Below are 21,890 nucleotides of genomic sequence, written 5' to 3'. Positions count from 1 at the left end.
ATTTCTCTAGTAACATTGCCGTGACTTGAGTTAAGCCTCCACGGCCTCTCACCCCATTACTTTAATAGCTTACTTGCTGCCTCCACTCCTTCTCATGGTGTAATGCGTGTTCAAACACCAATCACAGTCATCACCCAAACCACCACAGCCCTTCTGCTTGAGGCTTTCCAGCATTCCCCCGCCACCCCCGGGATAAAGTCCAGCCTCTTTACCGCAGCTTATGAGGCACCTCATCACAGCCGTGGATTTCCTCCTTCCTCTCCCTTCTCCTCACTTCCGATCTCGCCTCCATGAAGCACAGAGCCTTTATCACACTGAATGGCTGGAATGCTGTTACTGTCAGCCCTCCCTTCAGTGCACAAGTTTCCTGAAGGCAGCCCTGTCTCATTCGGTGCTGTATCACGACCGGAGCATAAACTTCAAAAGAAAAACTTGAAACATAAATGCTGTCTTAGGATTCCACCAGACTTCTATTCTACTACCAACTTTTAGCACAGGTTATTTTAAGATATATTTTGGCACTAAATTCCGAGCTTCTAGAAAAGTGTCATCAATAATCTCCATGGAATCTCCTGTTCCCACTCTGAAACAGTGAACCTAAGTGACACTTATGACTCCCTCCACTTTCCAGCCCTGATCTGTCAATCATTTCTACAGGAGAGAAGAAAAAGATTTCAAACTGCGGCAAGTCAGATGGTATTTAATCATCACATTAAATCTATTGACACTAAAAGTGTCTGAAAAGAGTATGCTGCCTGGAGAGAGGGAGCGAAATCAGTGGCAATGAACTACCTAGAAAGGCTTAGCTTTCTGCCTAAATGTTTAGATGTGATTGCCTTATGAAATTCACGCAAGCTTTACAAGCCTTAGCTGCTCCACAAAATCTGGTCATAATGGTTCAGGCTGAAGACAGTAATCTATTTTGCACCTCAGTTTCTAAACTTAAGTGGTTTTTTTTTAAGACTTGAAACACAAGCTCTTGCTGGGAGATTCTAAATTATTATTTACACCAGAGATGATTTTCCAAACCAATTTTAGCACGTTCTATTTCAGCCCTCAAGACTAGCTACTAATGCTACTACCTGTCAGTTCATATTTAGATGGAGTACACCATCAGAAACATCACTGCTCAAAGACGATGAAGGAAATCTTCCTTCTACATGCAGAAAGCTATCTTTCAGTGTGATGCTGAAACAATGCCCTAAGTTGGCACTGTCCAATGGAGAAGCCACTAACTATAGTGGTCATGAAACACTTGAAATATGGTTAGTCCAAGGACAGACCTGTTGTGAATATAAAACACACACCAGATCTCAAAGAAGACATAGTATAAAAAATAAGAAGAATGCAAAATATCTAATTAATAATTTTATATTGACTACATGTTGAAATAAAAATGTTTTGGGTGTATCACATTGAATATATTCTTAAAATCAATTTCACATGGCCCTGTTGACTTTTTAACATGTGACTATAAGAAAATCTAAAATTATATATGTGATCATAATTATGATTGATGTTACATTACTATTGGACAGTGTGGTAAGCCTAGAGAACTGATCAACACTTCCAAACTTTTCATCCAAATGGAATAAAAAGTATTATTGAGGGTCAGATGTGAAACGGATCCACCAATGATGCATAGAAATACAAATGATACCCCCAATTTTAAAATGGTAAGACATGCCAAAAGTGAAAGGCTGCTTTAGTAAAATCGAATAATGTCTCTTTCTTCTCTGAAATAAAAAGGAGTATTTGAATCTTTATTTCTTAGGAGTAGCGTTTATTTTTCAGTAAAGCTACTTGAGAGTCCCTTGGACTGCAAGGAGATCCAACCAGTCCATTCTAAAGGAGATCAGCCCTGGGTGTTCTTTTGGAAGGAATGATGCTAAAGCTGAAACTCCAGTACTTTGGCCAACTCATGAGAAGAACTGACTCATTGGAAAAGACTCTGATGCTGGGAGGGATTGGGGGCAGGAGGAGAAGGGGACGACAGAGGATGAGATGGCTGGATGGCATCACCGACTCGATGGACAGGGGTTTGAGTGAGCTCCGGGAGTTGGTGATGGACCCAGAGGCCTGATGTGCTGCGATTCATGGGGTCGCAGAGTCAGACAGACTGAGCGACTGAACTGACTGTTTCTCTGAGTATTAGTATAATGCAAGAAATAGGAACCCTAAGATATTATAGTGATAGTTCCCCTTTAGCAAAAAAGTTAAGTACTAGAAATGTTATCATGTTATTCTTTTTTCTGAAAAATTTTAAATAAACTATCGACCTCACAATATTTCACTTTTATAAAACCTCATGGAAACATTAGAGAATGTATATTAATCCAGCAAGGTATACTTTAGAATCCACTCAATACAATGATTCCTACCACCCACTCACATACTTCACTATCCTCTCTTTACTATTTCACATATCCCTTAGTATTTCTAAAAACTCTAACAAGACAACATAAATAAACATCAGACTATAATTAATATGATTCCATCTGAAATACAACATCATATCTTAATGAAATGTTTATAGCATCATAGTGATTTAAATGTGCTTTCTTAATACATTCATTCTTACACATTAATTATAATCATTTAACATGCTTTATAAAGTGCTAGAATGTAACATGAAGAGGAAGATCAAAAAGTAAAATATAAAAAGAGACAAGATTAAATCCCTCTTCAATTACAGGAGGACTAACTATAAGGAGGCTCTTTAAACAGCCTATTAATATAACCTAAAGGTCCGTCTAGTCAAGGCTATGGTTTTTCCAGCGGTCATGTATGGATGTGAGAGTTGGACTGTGAAGAAAGCTGAGCATCGAAGAATTGATGCTTTTGAACTGTGGTGTTGGAGAAGACTCTTGAGAGTTCCTTGGACTGCAAGGAGATCCAACCAGTCCATTCTGAAGGAGATCAGCCCTGGGATTTCCTTGGAAGGAATGATGCTAAAGCTGAAACTCCAGTACTTTGGCCACCTCATGCAAAGAGCTGACTCACTGGAAAAGACTCTGAGGCTGGGAGGGATTGGGGGCAGGAGGAGAAGGGACAACAGAGGATAAGATGGCTGGATGGCATCACTGACTTGATGGACGTTAGTCTGAGTGAACTCTGGGAGTTGGTGATGGACAGGGAGGCCTGGTGTGCTGCAATTCATGAGGTCGCAAAGAGTCAGACACAACTGAGCGACTGAACTGAACTGAACTGAACCATTCATTGTATACTTTACAAAGTATTACATTCGTAAGTATACTAAGTTGTAGGGTCCAAATTACCTGGTTATCAATATAGAAAATGGAGTAATTTATCAATGTCCTATCTACCTCACAGATATTTTATGATTTAAAAAAAGAAACAAAAAGAAAATTCGGAAAATATACATATTGGTTAGAAGAGCAAGTTTCACCCTCGGGTTTCACCCAAGGCAGTCCTGAAGAAAATTCCTATGCATCTGAACATAAGGACATGGTACTTAAAAATAAAACAGTATTTCTAACCAGGCTCCCTTCAACTTGACACTTGGAATTTTTAATTCTACTTAAAAAAAAACTTTTCCCAGGATTCCCCTGGTGGTCCAGTGCTTAAGACTTTGCCTCCCAAAGCAGGGGGTGTGGGTTTGATCCCTGGTTGGGGAGTTAAGATCCCACATGCTCCATGGCTAAAAAAAACCACAATATAAAACAGAAGCAATATGACAACAAATTCAGCAAATACTTGAAAAAATAAATGGTACACATTAAAAAAATCTTAAAAAAAAAAAAGCAACACAACTTTTCCCTTAACCTTGTACTCTATTTCTTCATTTGGAGGCCCTATATAACTAGGCCAGGAAGCTAAAAGTCAAGCAGCACAACAGCAAGAACTGAAATTCTAGTAGTTTTCTAGTATTGGGGGCTGTTTTTATCAAAGTCTGCAGGACATTCAAACAGAAGCAAAATGGATTTGAGCCATTATTTGTGAAGAAACAAGAGTAAGGAGAAAAATAAGGAAAGAGAAGGGTAAAGACCATACGGTTTGGGGGGACTTGTTTTTTAATGCTATAGCTGTTATGTGTGGATTTATTTTTTATTACAAGTGAGGTATTGTAAAGAAAATCTTTGGAAAAATGGAACCAGACATGCACTAATTAAAGAAACATCAGAGAAAAAGGCCAAGATTTAGAAAAAAGAGACAATGAAACTACAAATATCGATCACGTATCTCCTTTCCAAAAAAGCATTAATTAGGAATGCCTACTACAGAGAAGGAGAAATTTGAAAATATCCACTACCTCTGTTATAGAGTAGAATTCAAATTTATGATTTCATTCGTGTTTACATTTCTATTACCAAACTTCAGTATGAAGCTATAATTTGGTCATGAGATGTTAAAAAAAAAAAAGAGGGAATGTAGAAATTTAGAAAAATTTTTCGTTAAGTGTTCAGTTTGACAATAGAACGTCAGTCTTATCAATGTTTTCATATGTCTGTATCTCTTATTATATCTCGAAGAGCTCAGTAATGACATAGCTTTGAGATTAGAAGTAGAAACAATTATTAAATCTATTAACTATTCTGATTAATTGCTATCTAATTATCCATTGATAATTATCTAGTTATCCATTAATCATTCTTGAGGAATATGATATATAATTTCAAGAGTATTTCAGAGTACATTATTTGTGATATCAAAAAATCCTATAGATGTTCCAATATAAAAGATTTAAAAAAAAAGATTATTTCTACATATGATGAATCTTCTTCAATAAAATACCTTGGATATAAACAAATGTTATACTCTACGGTAAGATACAGTATGTGAACACATTTTTATAGATTGTAATGTAATACACCTAAAAGTAAGATGAAATTATCTCTTTAATGAAATTTTTAAAAGTACTCTATAGTAACATAAACATAAGTAAGGCAACTTTTCTTCTTTAAACCCAGGTATTTCTCATATTACTTATCATATAATTATACATATAATTATTTATATAAAAAAGTCACAGTTCTTTATGACACCATAAGGGACTTCACAACTATAGACAAATCTCATTTTACTCAACTGCATCTACACAGTATCTTTCAGAAAGAACACTGTCACGAAAATAAAATACAGTACTTCTGAGGTTAGAAGCAAAAATAAGTGTTATATTAGCAACTGTGCCGAGTTTTTGATCTTTTTATAGTACTGAACATACATATAGATAGAGGAACTCATTTCCTGTATATAACAATTAAATGCAATTCTATACCAAGCAGAGTCAGGTATGCATTTAGAACCAGCAGCAGGTAAAATATGATTACCTTAAGAACAGAGACAGGAAATTGTTAAAGTCAAATGAAATACGTTAAGAGTCTGAGATCTTTCTCACAGTATTTTTCTGACTGTATTAATTTTATTTATTGATTTTAGAATTTCACTGAGCATGCTGCCTTACATACCTACTATTATATTCTTCCTTTAAAAAAGATTCCAAAAAGGAAGGAAAACAACTGTTCCACAATTAGAGAGAAAGAGGAGACATTCAGACAGACAAAAATAGACAGGAGATAGAGGGAAATCGTTTACAGTAGTTCCAGACCATTTAACTAAGGTCTCATCCTTTGAGGCTCATCTTTAGTAAATAAGGCTGTACTGCAAGAGAGAAATTCATTCAGCAAGAAACACACTGGAAATAACAACTGCAAAGTGAAACATTTTTGTACCTTAATATCCGATGTATCACGTTGACTGTTTCGCCAAGCTCTGGAAATTGAGGAAAAAGTTCGATCTGCATGATCAAACTTCCCTCCTTGTAAATTTAGGAAATAAGTTGTGAAGGGTTCCTAAAAAAATAAGCAAGTTAAAAACTCCATATGCATATGTTTCCTCATGTATAAAAATGTGGTTTTATAAATCTGTATATTTAAATACGTTATGATAAATAGACATTAGCTAGAATTATGTCCTAGGCATAGACTGAGAATTATACCTAAACTATTACATTAAGGTTCTCAAATTGTTTCAGAAGTATTTCCAAAATTTGGTATTTTCAATATTTTTCAGACTCCTTTCCTTTCCAAGAACAATTTATTAATAACATTCAGACATAAACTAAGACTGCATTTTTCTTCATAGTACAAAGAAACAGTCCAATATATAATTTTCCTATTGTTATGGCTCAATATTTAATTTATGATTAAGAAAAGAAAAATGTTTGGAAGATTTAAAAGCCTCCTCATAGTTAAAGAACACTTAAACACATTATTAGTGGATAATTGCTCGAAATTAGCTAAGCACTATAAATTACCTCTAGGATTTATGTCTGCCTGTACCCTTCTAACAAGCTTAAATTAATGATGTGCTGCTAATGCTTTCCCAAAGAAATTACTTTCTTGTAGATGAATCACCTTTCAATTTTACAGAAACACTTCTGGCTTAACCAATATGTTATCAATACACAGCAGGTCTTGGTGTAACTTACAAACACACTTATTCCACTTGGGGCAAACGAAGTTTTTGAGATATATGAATATACATCTGTGTTAAGGGAATCTTAGTTTTTATTTTAATAGACTACATTTGAAAATAACATACATTGCAATTCAGAGTCTGGTAAGTTATCAACCATTTGAAGAGGCAAATTTAAGAGAAAAATTCATGCAATTCCAGGTGATACATTTTTATGGCCATTCTACAGTAATATGTTGTACAATACAGACCAAATCGGATACAGGAATACTTATATAAATAGAACTTCAATCACTGAAAAAAATTTCACCCTTCAAAAACGATGCTGACGATTTTTAATCAATGCATATTCTCCACAACATTGAATTTTCTTATCCATGGTTTATTATTCAAATCGAACTTACTATTCTTAGCAGCCATGCAAGAACAAAACTTGCCGTTGAGTAATGAGTACCATAGTGGAACTTCGGAACTTGATCATCTTCCCAGGACTCATAACGCTCTGCAAAGAATGCTGCTCTTTTTGGATTCAAAGCTCCTATTGGCTGCCAATAGGGAGGAGAAAAAAAAATACCCCACATAAATATAATTGTCCTTTATTTCTTTATCTTTTCAAATATTATTCTATTAGCAAGTGTGACAGAGAAGGCAATGGCACCCCACTCCAGTACTCTTGCCTGGAAAATCCCATGGACGGAGGAGCTTGGTAGGCTGCAGTCCATGGGGTCACTGAGTCAGACATGACTGAGCGACTTTACTTTCACTTTTCACTTTCATACATTGGAGAAGGAAATGGCAACCCACTCCAGTGTTCTTGCCTGGAGAATCCCAGGGATGGGGGAGCCTGGTGGGCTGCCGTCTCTGGGGTCGCGCAGAGTCAGACACAAATGAAGCGACTTAGCAGCAGCAGCAACAGCAAGTGTGAAAGTGAATTAAAAATACATACCATTTAAAGCAGTGTTACAGAGTGGATGGCAATGTAAATTTAACTTTCAATGCACATTAAATATATACACATAAGTGAAGGGAGAAACCTGTCATTTCTCAGGAAGTTGGTTTCATTTGGAAAAAAGTCTTAAATCAGCCCAGAACAAGCATTTTCACGAAGATAATTACATGAAGTGAGTATTAGCTATATGATACTTTGGAAAGCACCTCTAAAATCCTACTTAATTCATCAGAAGCAACAACCAGAAACAGAATCTTGAAGCTAAGGGATTAACATATCACAGATGCTGAGAAGATGGAACAAAATTTGAGGAGGTAGGGGGTGAGCAGAAGTGCAAGAAAGGGACTGCATGAAAAAGAGATTAAATGAAAATCTAGGATTTTCTACTAAAACCAGAATTCAGAAAATAAAAACATGTCTGTATGAAAATTTTTTTTAATATGTAATACAAATAGGATATCAGACAGAATATGAGCTTGTACTGGAAAACAATACATTACAGCCAAGGCCCCCAAAGCAGTATGGCCGAGTGATGAAGAGTCTGAGCTTACTGGAGTAACAATGGTAAACAGTAAGAAGGCTGTTTCGGAAAATAAAATGACTAAGTACATAGAGAGACAAACCATGCCTGACAATATTCAATGAATGTTATTATTTTTAAAGTAAATTTTTAGCACTGGGGTAAAATCTGAAGAAAACAATAGCCTATAAGCCCTCAGAATATTGACTGGCACAAGATAAGAGCTTACGAAGTGTTAGCTGGTATCATTATAGCTACTGTTGTAATTCAGGGAATATATGAACTCCACTAAACAGAAGGCAAAACGCAAAATTTTGTGTGACCGTGCACATGTACATCTTCTTCAGGAAGATACAAAGACATTTCCAGATTCACAAAGGGGTTTAAGGCCTTCAAGAATAAGAAACAGTTCATTCTCATAAAATAATCCAATCTCCAGGAAATCTCTATTCTTTATGTAAAGTATAAATACCAATACACCAAAAAATATGCAAGATTACTTTCTTTAATAAAAATCTATCAATTAGCAACTCCTCATTTATATGAGAAAGAAAATATCTGACCATTTATGGGAGAAATATTAAGCTGAAATTTAAAATACTGGTTTTAAAATACATGTATTCAGAAATATTCTATTGAACATGAAACAAAGTTTTAAATGAGTTTTAAAACTGCTTTTCATGTTAAAAAGTAATTTTAAGCAACATTTTAAATGATCATTTTGGCCATCTTTTTCAAATTGTTAACTATCTTTTCAAAACTGCAATTTATTGCTCGTACCTTTCATTCTCTTTCAATAGGACAGTTTCAATTGACATTTTATTTTAAGCCATTTTTTTACTTTACAAGCAAAATTAAAAAAACCTTTAGGTGATTATTATTTTAAATCAGTATCACAGTATACCAATTTAAAAAGGCATTTTTAAAGCATTAGTTTCTGTACAAAGGAATTAAGTCTGATTTACTAAATTTATGCCAGTTAAAAATGGAACCGACTCCAAGAAATCTTTGTTATAGAACCCATTTGGAATGCCTTTAAATGTATTTTCATTGTTGTCCCTGAAGACTGAGCCATGCAAAAGGAAAGAAAGAAGAAATAAAATCACTGGAAGACAAATTATGTGAATTAAAAATAAAATCAATGCTCTGTTTGTATGATTCTGCAGCATATTAAGTATTCACTTTATCTGCTCCTATTTTTATTACTCTCCAAATGAGTACACCCCCAAAATCAATAGTTATAGAATCACGTTTCTTGAATATAATGCTAAAACCAATTAGGATTGATTTCACTAGCATTTGAAAAAAAAAAATGGCACTGTGCAGAGATCCATATAGGTAGAACCCACAGTATTGATTCTGGCTGTTATTGTTACAGTTGGTTTCTGAAGCCTGCTACAGGACAGCTATCAAGACATACCACATTTATTTGCAAACATATAAAAAAGAAGTCCCCAAATAAAAGAAGGTTAAAAAAAAAAAAAAAAGACCAGTGGAGCTGTGCAATGACAATGATACACTATCAGCTTACTCAGAGAAGTTACAGTGGGAATACACACATTGAATTATACATTACGCGAAAGCGCTGATTTATTGTGGTAATAACATCCACCTCATTAAAAGATTCTGCTTTGCTGCAGTTGGAAGGCTACATATTGTTTACTGCTATAAATTAATGGCAGTGCAAAGAAGACTGTGGAACCGTCCTAACAATAGATCTGTAATGACAGTGCTGTATATCACAGCTTCCTCAGCAGCTTCATAATAAAATGGAGACAATGTATTGAGCTAATACATTCTACCATGCTGGCCCATATTTTTCTGACAACTGCTTTAAAAGATGAGCTGAATCCAACTACATTATAATGCTGCGAAACATTTAACTAAGAAAGAGTCAGTCATACACCAAAGTGCATCAGAGCATTTTTAAAACACTGTCTAAATCAGCATTTCAAGATGTTTATTCATCTCTGCAAAAGAACTAAAAGTAAATGCTGATGGCTCCTCTTACCTACACAGTATATTAAGAGTAACGAATGGAGGGCAATTCTGGAAGATACCTAGTATTATCAGCCTACAAAAAGCTCTCTGTACAATTTAACTGTAAAAGCTTGACCATATTATTTTTCAAAATCAGCAAATCGATTAAAGGAAGAACAAAAATACTGGTCATTTGAAATGGTCATAACTTCTTGGAAAAAATCAATAAAAAATAAGTATTGATTAGAGAGGTATAACTCAAATTCATAACCAGGTAAATATAAATAGCCCTAGGATACAAAAAATAATTTTAAACACTACAAAAAGCTAACAAATAGAACTATATAACTATATTTATATTTAAAATTATTTTTAATTGAAGAATAATTGCTTTATAGAATTTTTTTTTGTTTTCTGTCAAACCTCAACATGAATCAGCCATAGATATACATATAACCCCTCCCTTTTGAACCTCCCTCCCATCTCCCTCCCCATCCCACACTCTAGGTTGATTCAGAGTCCTTGTTTGGGTTATTTTTTAAATCTACAAAATAATAACAGAACCTTAATCACAACAAGATGAAAAAGTGGTTAAAATAAAACGGAACGATTTAGAGGCTCAGGAATACCAACATTAACTATTTACATTTAAAAATGCAAATAAGAACTTGGATTAAAATAGGAAAAGGCAAATGAAAGAAAAAAAGAACACCGGAACTCTTGAAAACGTATAAATAGCAAAACAAAACAAAACTAATTCCACTACCCATAGGATATATTATTAATTTCACAAATAGCAAAATTGACAACTGCGGTAGATTCATAAGTATTCTATTTTTCTTGTCTGATACCTTTCAGAATAATAAATGCAAAGCAAAACTTCCTAAATCAGGTTTTTAAGCATATCATGACAAAACAATTTTGTTACCACTTCTGAGAAGTAATTTTGCTAATTACTGGAGATCCAGAAATACTGCATATAAAGTACCCGGTTCAGTGTTTGGCGTACAGTATGTTATTTGTAATAATAACTATTGCTATTTTCAGCTTATTTGATCAAGAACATTTAAGAAAGAAACCATTAAAAAAGCTTAGTGAAATTAATGTTGTCTACAATCATTTAATGCAATAGCAATACTGTGCATTATCAGTCAGAAGCCTAATAATACACAGAAACCCCAAAACTGCATTACCCTACTTCAAGAACATGACATAAAACAGAATTATCTTTCAAAAATCCAAAGGGCCTCTAAATCTTACTGTGAAAAGCATATGAAATGTCAAGCAAGTTACAATCATCTAGAACTATATTAATTAAAAACAAAGAGTATTGGATTCAAAGACCCTTACAACCACCCAATACAGACTCTTTCATCTGATTACTAGTAAAAGTTAGTTGTAAAAAGAAAAGAGTGTACCGTTCATATATTCTAAATTTTTGCTTTCTTTTTAAAATTTTTAGGAAATCGCACCTGAAGTTATCTAATTAATAATCCCCAGGCTATATTTTGTATTTGATAAAACATTACTGTGCGTTCTCACAGTACATGTGAGCTAGGCATCCCTATTTCAATAATGAAGATAATAAGTACCCTGAATAACCGAGCTCAAAATTAACAGAAATCTAGGAGACACCAGGCTTCCGCAGTGGCACTGACGATAAACAACCTGCCTGCCAATGCAGGAGATTAAAAAAGCAGGGTCAATCCCTGCATCCGGAAGATCCCCTGGAGGCGGGCAAGGCAACCCACCCCAAAGTTCTTGCCTACAGAATCCAAAGGACAGAGGAGCCTGGCGGGCTAGCCCATAGGGTCGCCAAGAGTCAGGCAGGACTGTGGAGAACCCAAAGGACAGAGGAGCCTGGCGGGCTAGTCCGTAGGGTCGCCAAGAGTCAGGCAGGACTTTGCCACTGTTCAGTGGCAACATGGACTTCCCTGGTGTTTCAGGTGGTTAAGCGTCTGTCTACAATGCGGGAGACCAGGGTTCGATCCCTGGGTCGGGAAGATCCCCTGGAGAAGGAAATGGCAATCCACTCTAGTACTATTGCCTGGAAAATCTCATGGACAGAGGAGCCTGGTAGGCTACAGTCCATGGAGTTGCCAACAGTTGGACACGACTGAGCAACTTCACTCTTACGACTTTACAAGCAAGCGGTTATGTATTAATTTATCATGGAAGCAGGACAGGCCTGTAGATACCGAAAAAGAGCAATTACAAAGTGACCCCAGGAAAAGACAACAAAACGGTTGAATTCAATACCATACGAACCCAACATGTCATAGAAATGTCAGGCTAAATTTTTTAAAAATTGTTAATTATGTATAAGGAAAACATAACAAAATGGTTGAACTCAATACCATATGAATCCAACGCTACAGAAATGTCAGGTTAAATAAACAAATGTTAATTATGTATAAGGTAATCGATATTCATGAACAAATTAAACAAAAATAATTCAAATTCAAGAGGATGGACTGTTAGGAAATGTGACATCATAAACGATGGTCATTCCTGGTTAGAGAATAATGATTTGTCTTGAGAAGATTATACAAAATAACTCTGGTAAACAGATTAAAGGGGCTATTCTGATGACAATGCGACTGTTTATTGGATATAAGTGAAGGATCTAAGAGTCTTAGATATATTACCTTCCTATATTTATAACAATGCCTTAATATACAAAACCATTAGCAATCCCAACTTACAGATGAAAATAACAAGTCTGGGAAGAAGTTAGATGACTGTCAATAGCTGAGGCGAGATTCAGAGCCGATTCTAACTAGACTGACTATTAAATCCTAGAATAATTTGAGTTACGTGGATTAATGAAAGTGTTGGTGCTGAATCTATAGCACCACTGGAATCCTTCCGTGGGACTTTTGGGTTAAATGCTCTTTTGAAAAATAATGGTATACTCTCACCTATACCATGTATGTGCTTGGGCTTCACAGGTGGCTCAGTGGTAAAGAATTCTCCTGCCAGCGGAGGAGAGGCAGGAGACCTGGGTTCGATCCCTGAGTAGGGAAGATCCCCAGGAGCAGGAAATGACAACCACTCCAGCATTCTTGCCTGAGAAGTCCCATGAACAGAGGAGCCAGGTGGGCTACAGTCCGTGGAGTCACAAAGAGCGGGACACGACTGAGCAACTGAGCATGCATACACATGTAATACAGCGGATATTTAGCAGAAGGTTTCGCAAATGGGGGACAGGGATGAATATTTTGTGTTGGGGACACTGAAAAGACACTTGGCAAAACTGCTTTTTTTAAAAAAAAAAAAAAAAGAATACATAAAAATAAGCATTGTCATCAAAGTTTATTGCTTCACTTTCCTTTTTTTAAAAAAATTAACTTTATTGGGGTATGATTGCTTTAGAATGCTGTGTTTTTACTTTTCTCTTAATTTTTTTGTATTTATATATCCATATCTACGAACACAAATGAAAGCCTTTAATTCCTTGTGTTGCCAAAACTTTTTAAAGAAGCCAATGAATTCTGTGCATCTCTACCACCTGCCTTCCTTTTCCACCTACAAGGAGAAGAAAAGAAAAGAACAGCCTGTATCATTTAAGCAATGCTGCCTCCATTCAGGGGTGGAGCCACTACTGTGTGTCAGCTGTAGCAGCCCTTTTATAGGAATATAACAAACAGACTGATAAGCATTTTAACTCAACATTAGTTTTCAGGGTATTTCGTCATATGCTATATATGGCTGAAACGGCTTGGCACTTATCTTCACACCCTGTACATTTAATTTAATATCGCAGAGAAAAAGTTTTATTGGCAAACTACTATGGCTTTTAAAGTTAACAAATAAGCACTTTTTTGTTTTCACGTACCAGAGGATTTTTTAATCCCTTGAAAACAAGCTCTCTTCCAAGTAACATTAAACATATACCCACTGTATGATTTCAATTTAATAAACATATCCTGGGTAAAAGTATTCCATTCTACTTATTGTACTTAACTGAATCTAAATAATTTCAAAGGCTCACACTGGTAGATTTAATATTATTCAGCTATAGTTCATATTAAGTGATTTTTCAGTATAGTTATTTATCTGTTTGAGAAAGGCACATAAATCAATTAAAATAATCTGATAATCCAATGCCCATGTTGAGCTAAATACCTGGAAGAAGCCCCCCAAAATCTTAACAATCCAAGGTCAACTAAAAAAAAAAGTAATTATGAAAATGACAAACATCCAAGAGGCTCAATATTGTTATAACAAAATTTATTTATTCACAGATAGACTCATACATACACTTAAAAAAAAACTAGGACCATTAAAATCTGGTCCAAAATGGTGACGAGAGGCTCCTGAACTCACTTCTTGCCACAGACAAATCTAAACTTAAGCTACACATGGAATAATTCCCTCTGAAAGAAATCACAAGTTAAAGATGCGTATTTCAAACCACAAAGAAACCACTATATTTTTTAAAGGTATAAATAACAAGCCACAGTGAAGATAAACTGAAATCATAAAACAACCCAATCTGAAAGAAAACAGGTAAAAGGAGATAAGACAGAAAGAACTGATATAAGGGATAAAAAACAAGTGGAAAGAAAATGCATTTAAACTGACTATACAAAAATTTACATTAAATGTAAATGGTTTCAACACCCCAACTAAAATGTAGAAATTATTAGAATGGCTATAAAAGCAAGACTGTATTATATGTTTCCCACAAAAAAAATTAAAAAAAATAAAGTCATAGACAGGTTTTTTAAAATGATAGAAAAAGATACTATAAGTAATAATAATAATAAACTACTGTCATGTCTGTATAAATATCAGAAAAGGTAGACTTCAGGACATGGACTATCATAGGTGTGATGGGAGATACTGCTGCTGCTGCTAAGTCGCTTCAGTCGTGTCCGACTCTGTGCGACCCCACAGACGGCCGGCCACCAGGCTCCCCCATCCCTGGGATTCTCTAGGCAAGAACACTGGAGTGGGTTGCCATTTTCTTCTCCAGTACATGAAAGTGAAAAGTGAAAGTGAAGTTGCTCAGTCATGTCCGACTCTTCGCGACCCCATGGACTGCAGCCTACCAGGCTCCTCCGTCCATGGGATTTTCCAGGCAAGAGTACTGGAGTGGGGTGCCAAGATACTACATGAAGATAATAACAGTTTATGAAGAAAGCATAGCAATCTGAAATGTGTATGCACTATCTTAGTTTCCTAGGGCTCCTATGATAAAGTACCACAAACTGGGTGACTTAAACTAATAGAAATTCACTGTCTCACAGTTCTGGAGGTTCGATGTTCAAATAAGGTATTGGCAGAGCCACGTTCTCTTTGAAGCTTCTAACAGAGGATCTTTCTTGGTCTCGTCCAGCTTCTTGTGGCCTCAGGTACTCTTTCCCTTGCAGCAACATAACTCCCAATTTCTATTTCCATCACTGCATGCTGTTCTCTCCTTTGCCATTTGTCTTACCATAATATTTTCATCTTCTTATGAAAACACCAGTCATGCTGAAATTAGGCCCACTTTAATGATCTGATCTTAACTTCATTCCACTTGCAAAGACCCTATTTACAAATAAGGTCATGTCCACAGGTGCTAGGGGTTAGGATTTCAACATAACTTTTGGGGAGACATAATTCAACTCATAACATATACCCAAAAACAAATGCTGAAAATACATATAACAAAAAATGAAAGAAGTGAAAAAGAAGATACAGACAAATCAAAATTATAGTTGGAGATGTCAACATTTCTCACTCAGTAATCAACAGAATAGGTAGATAAAAAATTAGTAAGGAATATTACTCAGTCATAAAAAAGAGTGAAATAATGCACCGACATGAAAGGACCTAGAGACTGTCATATGGAGTAAAATAAGCCAGACACAGAAAGACAAGTATCATATGATATTGCTTTTATGTGAAATCATATCTTTTTTTAATTAAAAAAGGGGTATAAATGAACTTAATTAGAAAACAGAGGTAGAGTCACAGATGGAGAAAACGAACTTATGTTACCAGGGGATAAAGGGGGAGAGGATATATTGGGAGATCTGCACTGATGTAGACCCACTACTAGGCTGCAGTCCGTGGGCTCACTAAGAGTCGGACACGACTGAGCGACTTCACGTTCACTTTTCACTTTCATGCACTGGAGAAGGAAATGGCAACCCACTCCAGTGTTCTTGCCTGGAGAATCCCAGGGACGGGGGAGCCTGGTGGGCTGCCGACTATGGGGTTGCACAGAGTCGGACACGACTGAGGTGACTTAGCAGCAGCAGCATACCCACTACTACACATAAAACAGATAACTAATAAGGACCTACTGTACTCAGCACTCTGTAATGGAGTATATGGGAAGGGAATCTAAACAAGAGAGGATATATGTATATGTATAACTGATTCAGTTTGCTGTACCCCGAAACTAACACAACACTGTAAATCAAGTGTCCTGCAGTAAAAATAAAGTTAGTAAGGATATTCCCAACGTAGACCATGTTCTAAGCCATACACCAAATTTCAACTAACTTAAAAGAAGTCACAAAAAAGTGTGTTTTCCAATCATAATGGAATTGAACTGGGAAGCAACAAGAGAAAGACATGACAAACCTTTAAACCTGTGGAAAGGAAACAACACTCTTCTAAAGAATCTATGGGTCAATGAGAAACTCAAGAATCTATGGGTCATAAGGAAAATCAGAAAATACATTGAATGGAATAAAAATGAAAACACAATATATAAAAATCTGTTGGACCTTACAAAAATCAGTGTTCTGAGGAAAATTTGTAACATTTAATGCTTGCATTAGAAAGAAAAAGAAGTCGGAAAGGAATGGTTTAAATCTTCCACTTTAAGATACTAAAAAAATAAAAAGAAGAAAAATTAAAATTGAATCCAAATCAAGTAGAAAGAAAAATAGTAAGGGAAACAAAGCTGAAAACAACACCAAAAAACACAATAGAAACATACGAAACCTATAGCTATTATTATACTTAATGATGAAAGAGTAAATGCTTTTCCCATAAGATAAAAGAAAAGGCCCTCTCAGCACTTATGGTCAGCATTATATAATGCAGTGAGTATTCATGTGGATATGTAGGAAGTCCCCAAAAGTGTACAAAAAAGCTGCTAGTATGAATAGTTGAGTCAAACAAAAGTTGTAAAACACAAGGTCAATCTAAAAAAATTCAACTGTGTTCCTATAAACTTTGAAGAGTTTGAAATGAAAAAAAAAAAGAAAGAAAGAAAAATTTAAGGATAAATTGAAAATTTTAGCATACAACACTAAAAGCCAAGAAACCTCAGGCAGAAATTAAAGAAGACCTAAATGAATGGAAGATAAACCATATTTGTGGATTGAAAGACTCAGTATCGCTATAATTTTTGGTAAAAATGGCCTACCAATTAAATGCAAGCCCAAACAAAACAGCAGAATTGACAAGCGGATTCCAGAAAACCTAGAGTAGCCAAAACAAGTTTAAGAAAGAAGAAATAGCTGGATTCACATGACCTCATATTATGACTAACTATAAAACTACATACAGTAAACAAGACAGTGTGCTATTGATACAAGGATAGATTATGCTTATTGACCAGAATAAATTCTAGAAATAGACCTATACATATACATCCAATTTAATCTCAGTAGAGGTTCCCAGATAATTCATGGGAAAAGACAGTCTTTTCAACAAGTGGTATTGGAAGAACTGGACTTCATTTGTAAAAAAACATGAACCTCAACTATTATTTCACAACTATAATACATGATGTTGCTGTTGTTCAGTCGCTCAGTCATGTCCGACTCCTTGCGACCCTGTGGACTACAGCACGCCAGGCTTCCCTGTCCTTCACCATCTCCCTGAGTTTGCTCAAACTCAGGTCTATTGAATCAGTGATGCCGTCCAACCATTTCAATCTCTGTCACTCCCTTCTCCTCCTGCCTTTAATCTTTCCAAGCATCATGGTCTTTTCCAATAAGTTGGCTCTTTGCATCAGGCAGCCAAAGTATTGGAGCTTCAGCTTCAGCCTCAGTACTTATAATGAATATTCAAGGTTGATATCCTTTAGGACTGACTGGTTTGATCTCCTTACTGTCCAAGGGACTCTCAAGAGTCTTCTCCAGAACCACAGTTTGAAAGCATTTATTCTTTGGCACTCAGTCTTCTTTATGGTCCAACTTCCACATTCATACACGACTTCTGGAAAAACCATAGCTTTGACTACACAGAACTTTGTCGGCAAAGTAATGTCTCTGCTTTTCAATATGCTATCTAGGTTTTTCATGATGTAGACAAAAATGAGTAGCACCAGCTGCAACAATACCAGAGGGTAATAATAATTATGTTTCACACAATTTGTTCTTAGAAAAGTCAAACCATCGTCAGGTAATAAAAAGCATGTAATGAAAATCAGAAGATTTTAACTTTTTCAGTAGGACATTCTCTCAAATATTAATATATACATATATATGTGAATTTACCAGTCTCTTGGCAATAATCCTGTGAATGGTGCCCAAAACATGCTTAATAATCAATTATTTGACTAAACACATTTAATATAATCAGGGCATTATAAATAAGTGTTTATGTTGAATAAATGTGCTTACTCTAATAAGTGGATTTGGAGAATAAAGACTTGGACAGGAATGCGGACATGTGACTAAAAGATACATTAATACATTACTTAGTTTAAAAAGCAGACTATTACACATTCACATAAATTAAGTTTTTACTGTCACAGGGAAATACAAGAATGAAAAGTTAACACAAGGATATAAAGAAAGCTACAAATGTATGCAGGCTTTTAAAAATGGTTTCTTACTATATTTACTCTCTTTAAAAAAATGCCCCAGCCTGAAATTAGAAGGACAATTTCAGTACTTATTGAACGTAAAGTTTTTTTCAAGGTGTTTCAAAAAAAATTTTTATACAAGTTCATGGTAGGTATATGTTCCTTACTTGGATCTACCCTGGTACTCGGAGCACTAAACCAAGAAAACAGGAAGTATGACAGGATAAAACTGGTAACATCATGTAAATAAAATAATTTATTTATAAATAAAAATAAATGATCACTCCACACCCCAGTAACTTAACGATGATTTGAGAATAAATACTTAACTTTGAGAAGGATTACTGGACTGGCAGTGTGTTGCTGGTACATGTCAAGATTATTCATCTCCCTGACAGTAATATTAACCACAATCCATTTCAGTAACTTCAGTTTATCATTTTCTGACTAATGTTAAAAAAACAATGTCAGTGAAGGTTGCTTAAACTAAGTGTGGGCTTAACCCCTGTTAGAGTCATAAAAAAATTTCCACAAGGTAACTTCTAGTAAAAAAAAACAAATCTGCCATACATAGTACTAATAATTTAAAGATGCAAATTGTAAAAAATAGTTTGTGCAAAACCAATGGATTATTATCCTAAGTTAAAAAAAAAAAAACTGCAGCAAATCCTCTAAACACACCAATATATTGCCCCACATATATGTATGTGTGTATATATATACATCTATATATGTCCTCATTTTGCTAAACTTAATTTTAAATTAAAGTTTTGAAAGGTCAGTGTACTCACGAAAAATTTTCTTCAGTATTGTAACAAATACTATATAAAGAGCAGTCTGCTGTTCAGGGACCCTCAGATGAAGTACTCTGCTACAGGTCCTTCCCGATAAATGGAGGCAGGCGGACACAAGCCTATTTAAATCCAAAACTTTCCTACTCTAGTTACTGAATTTTATCTTTCCAATTTTATCTTTCCTCCTTTCATTTTGGATATGCCTTTTAGAAAGCATCTGTACTTACTCTCGACATTCTATAGTAATGTTTTCTTTTTCTATTAATGCAATAGCTTTTCTCTATGAGGGTATTTACTCTGCTTTGCTTTTAAGGCTTCTGCTTCTTAAATTGTCTTTGTTTCCTCTGGTTTCTTTTATTGTTCTATTCAATTTAGTCTCTACCGTCCTTCACATTGAAGGCTGTCTTTAAATGCTTGCTAGTACTTGGTCGTATCTTCATTTCTAAGAATGAGGCACAGAAGAGCTGACTTCAGTCACTGAGTGTAAACAGAAATGTGACTTTTAAGGAAGCAAAATCATAGAGGCTCCAAGTAGGATCCCTAAAATGTCAGTACATTTGAGGTCTTTTCATTGAGACAATCAGTATGTCCCAAGAGTAACACAATTTTCCGCCTCACATTTTGGGGCTGGTATAAGCCTGGCTGTCGGAGTGCTGATATCATGACAGCAAAGGGGTCTGGGGGCCTTCACCCTTCAGTACTTAAAGCCTTCTGTTAATCCTCCTGCTTTCCATTCCTTACTCTTCAACTCCCCCTCTGCTGTTCTTCCTGTTCTCCAATCAGAGACTTGTCTGGTGCAATTTCTCCGAAAAGTAAACTTCTAGTCTTTTGCCGAGATAAAGGGAAAGGTAGTCCCATTTTGGGAAGAAGTAGACATAAATGCCACTGTTCAACCAAAACTATTCTTTCTAGTTGTACCTAAAGTCTACCAGATCAGTGATAGGGACACAGCTGAGGCCAGATCCTAGCCTTCAACAATTAGGAAATCTATGTCCTTGGAGAGTTTCTTAACCTCACTATACCTCGGTTTCCTACGTGTAAAATAAAGATAATAACACATTCGTTACCATGTGGTTGAAGGGACTAAAGAAGAGTACATATATAAAATGTTTTTTAAAAGCACCAACTTGAGATTCCCTCACAATCCTACAAAAAGATTCTAAACTTTCCCATATCATTCTTTTCGCTGATTGGACTATAAACTCCCCAAGGCCAGGGACTGTAATTCAAACCAAAATCTCTAAGATCCATGTGGCATATAACAGCATATTTGGTGCCAAGCTTGAAATATATTTAATATATTTTGTCAGCCAATAGAAAACAGCCAAGTGTGGGATAATTTTAATTTCTTTCTCTGTACTTATATTTTATTTAAATGCTTTAGGATCCACTATTTACCATTATAATATAATAAAGTTGTTTTAACTTTGAATTCCTTTGGTTTAACTGAAGCCCAATAAATAGAAAAATATAGTAAAAGTTATAATGCCCATCATTTTAAAACAACACTCCCCTCCCCACCAAAAGAGTGTTCTTTTCCCTCTGTGACATCTAGATGGTATATTGATTCCCAGTGTATCTGTTGCAGAGCCCACTAAAAGGACTGGCATTTGTCAGAAACAGCACTTAAAATTTAAAGAGATAAAGAAGTGCTGTCTGATCAACAACAGTTAAATGTCCGGTAGTCAATTCCAGGTCAGGATGAATGCTGTATATTATGTGTGTGTGTGTTAGGAGAAACATCTCACATATAAAAATACACAACCAGATGGTAGGAGATATGAAGGAGACAGGGATGGGGGAAATCATCTACTTGTGCTTTAAACAAAGAGAGAAAAAACCATAATAAATACAAGGATGAACAACAGCAACTAATCAGCAAGTAAATAAATTTAGGACAACCTTGTTCAGATCTTTTCATTTATTTCATAATTTACTCTTTAGAAACACTTTGATCCAGAGTAGAGCAATTTGCTTGTCTTGATTCTTAAGCAAAATAACAACTCACACTGTGCTTACATTCTGAAGTTTTAAAAATGCATGATTCTTCTTATCCCTCTACCTTGAACTCTTGTAGCATTTTCCTTCATTTGAAGACTGTATGCTCTAACAAATATAGATTATAGCTTGACCATTATAAACTACTGATTATAGTTTGACCATTCCTGCTTTCCCCCTCACCAATCTTCAGTTTATTTTTCAGTAGAACAGTAACTTAGAAGACTATCTAATTTCCAGAAACTAAGAGAAACTATTACTCAATTAAACAATCATTAAATGAAAAAGAAAATGAATGCTCAGGAAACATCAGGTATTCTCTAGAGTTAAACAACATTCACCTTTTCCATAAAACAGGTTTGGTCAAAAAGCTGGAGGCATAACCTGGGACAAACGCACCAGGAGGCAGCAACTAGGAAAAACACTTTTCAAGCAATAGAATGCTGG

At 35.4% G+C, this 21,890-nt stretch overlaps 1 protein-coding gene across 10 annotated transcripts in view; it reads right to left on the bottom strand.

Annotated features, from left to right (window-relative positions):
* The window catches only part of LRBA (LPS responsive beige-like anchor protein), a 749,961-nt gene that overhangs the window by 169,981 nt on the left and 558,090 nt on the right, over positions 1-21,890 (bottom strand). For all 10 annotated transcript variants that reach the window (XM_015101368.4, XM_060400971.1, XM_060400970.1 and 7 more), the window contains 2 exons: positions 6,843-6,983; positions 5,694-5,813 (listed from right to left, as the gene is read on the bottom strand). In XM_015101368.4, the coding sequence (XP_014956854.3) occupies positions 5,694-5,813; positions 6,843-6,983 (261 nt within the window). The remainder of the gene's footprint in view (positions 1-5,693; positions 5,814-6,842; positions 6,984-21,890) is intronic.

The sequence above is a fragment of the Ovis aries genome, chromosome 17 (assembly GCF_016772045.2).
Source record: "Ovis aries strain OAR_USU_Benz2616 breed Rambouillet chromosome 17, ARS-UI_Ramb_v3.0, whole genome shotgun sequence".
In the NCBI taxonomy this organism is placed as follows: domain Eukaryota; kingdom Metazoa; phylum Chordata; class Mammalia; order Artiodactyla; family Bovidae; genus Ovis; species Ovis aries.
The sequence above is the reverse complement of the archived record's forward strand: the minus strand, read 5'-3'. Positions and strand labels throughout refer to the sequence as shown.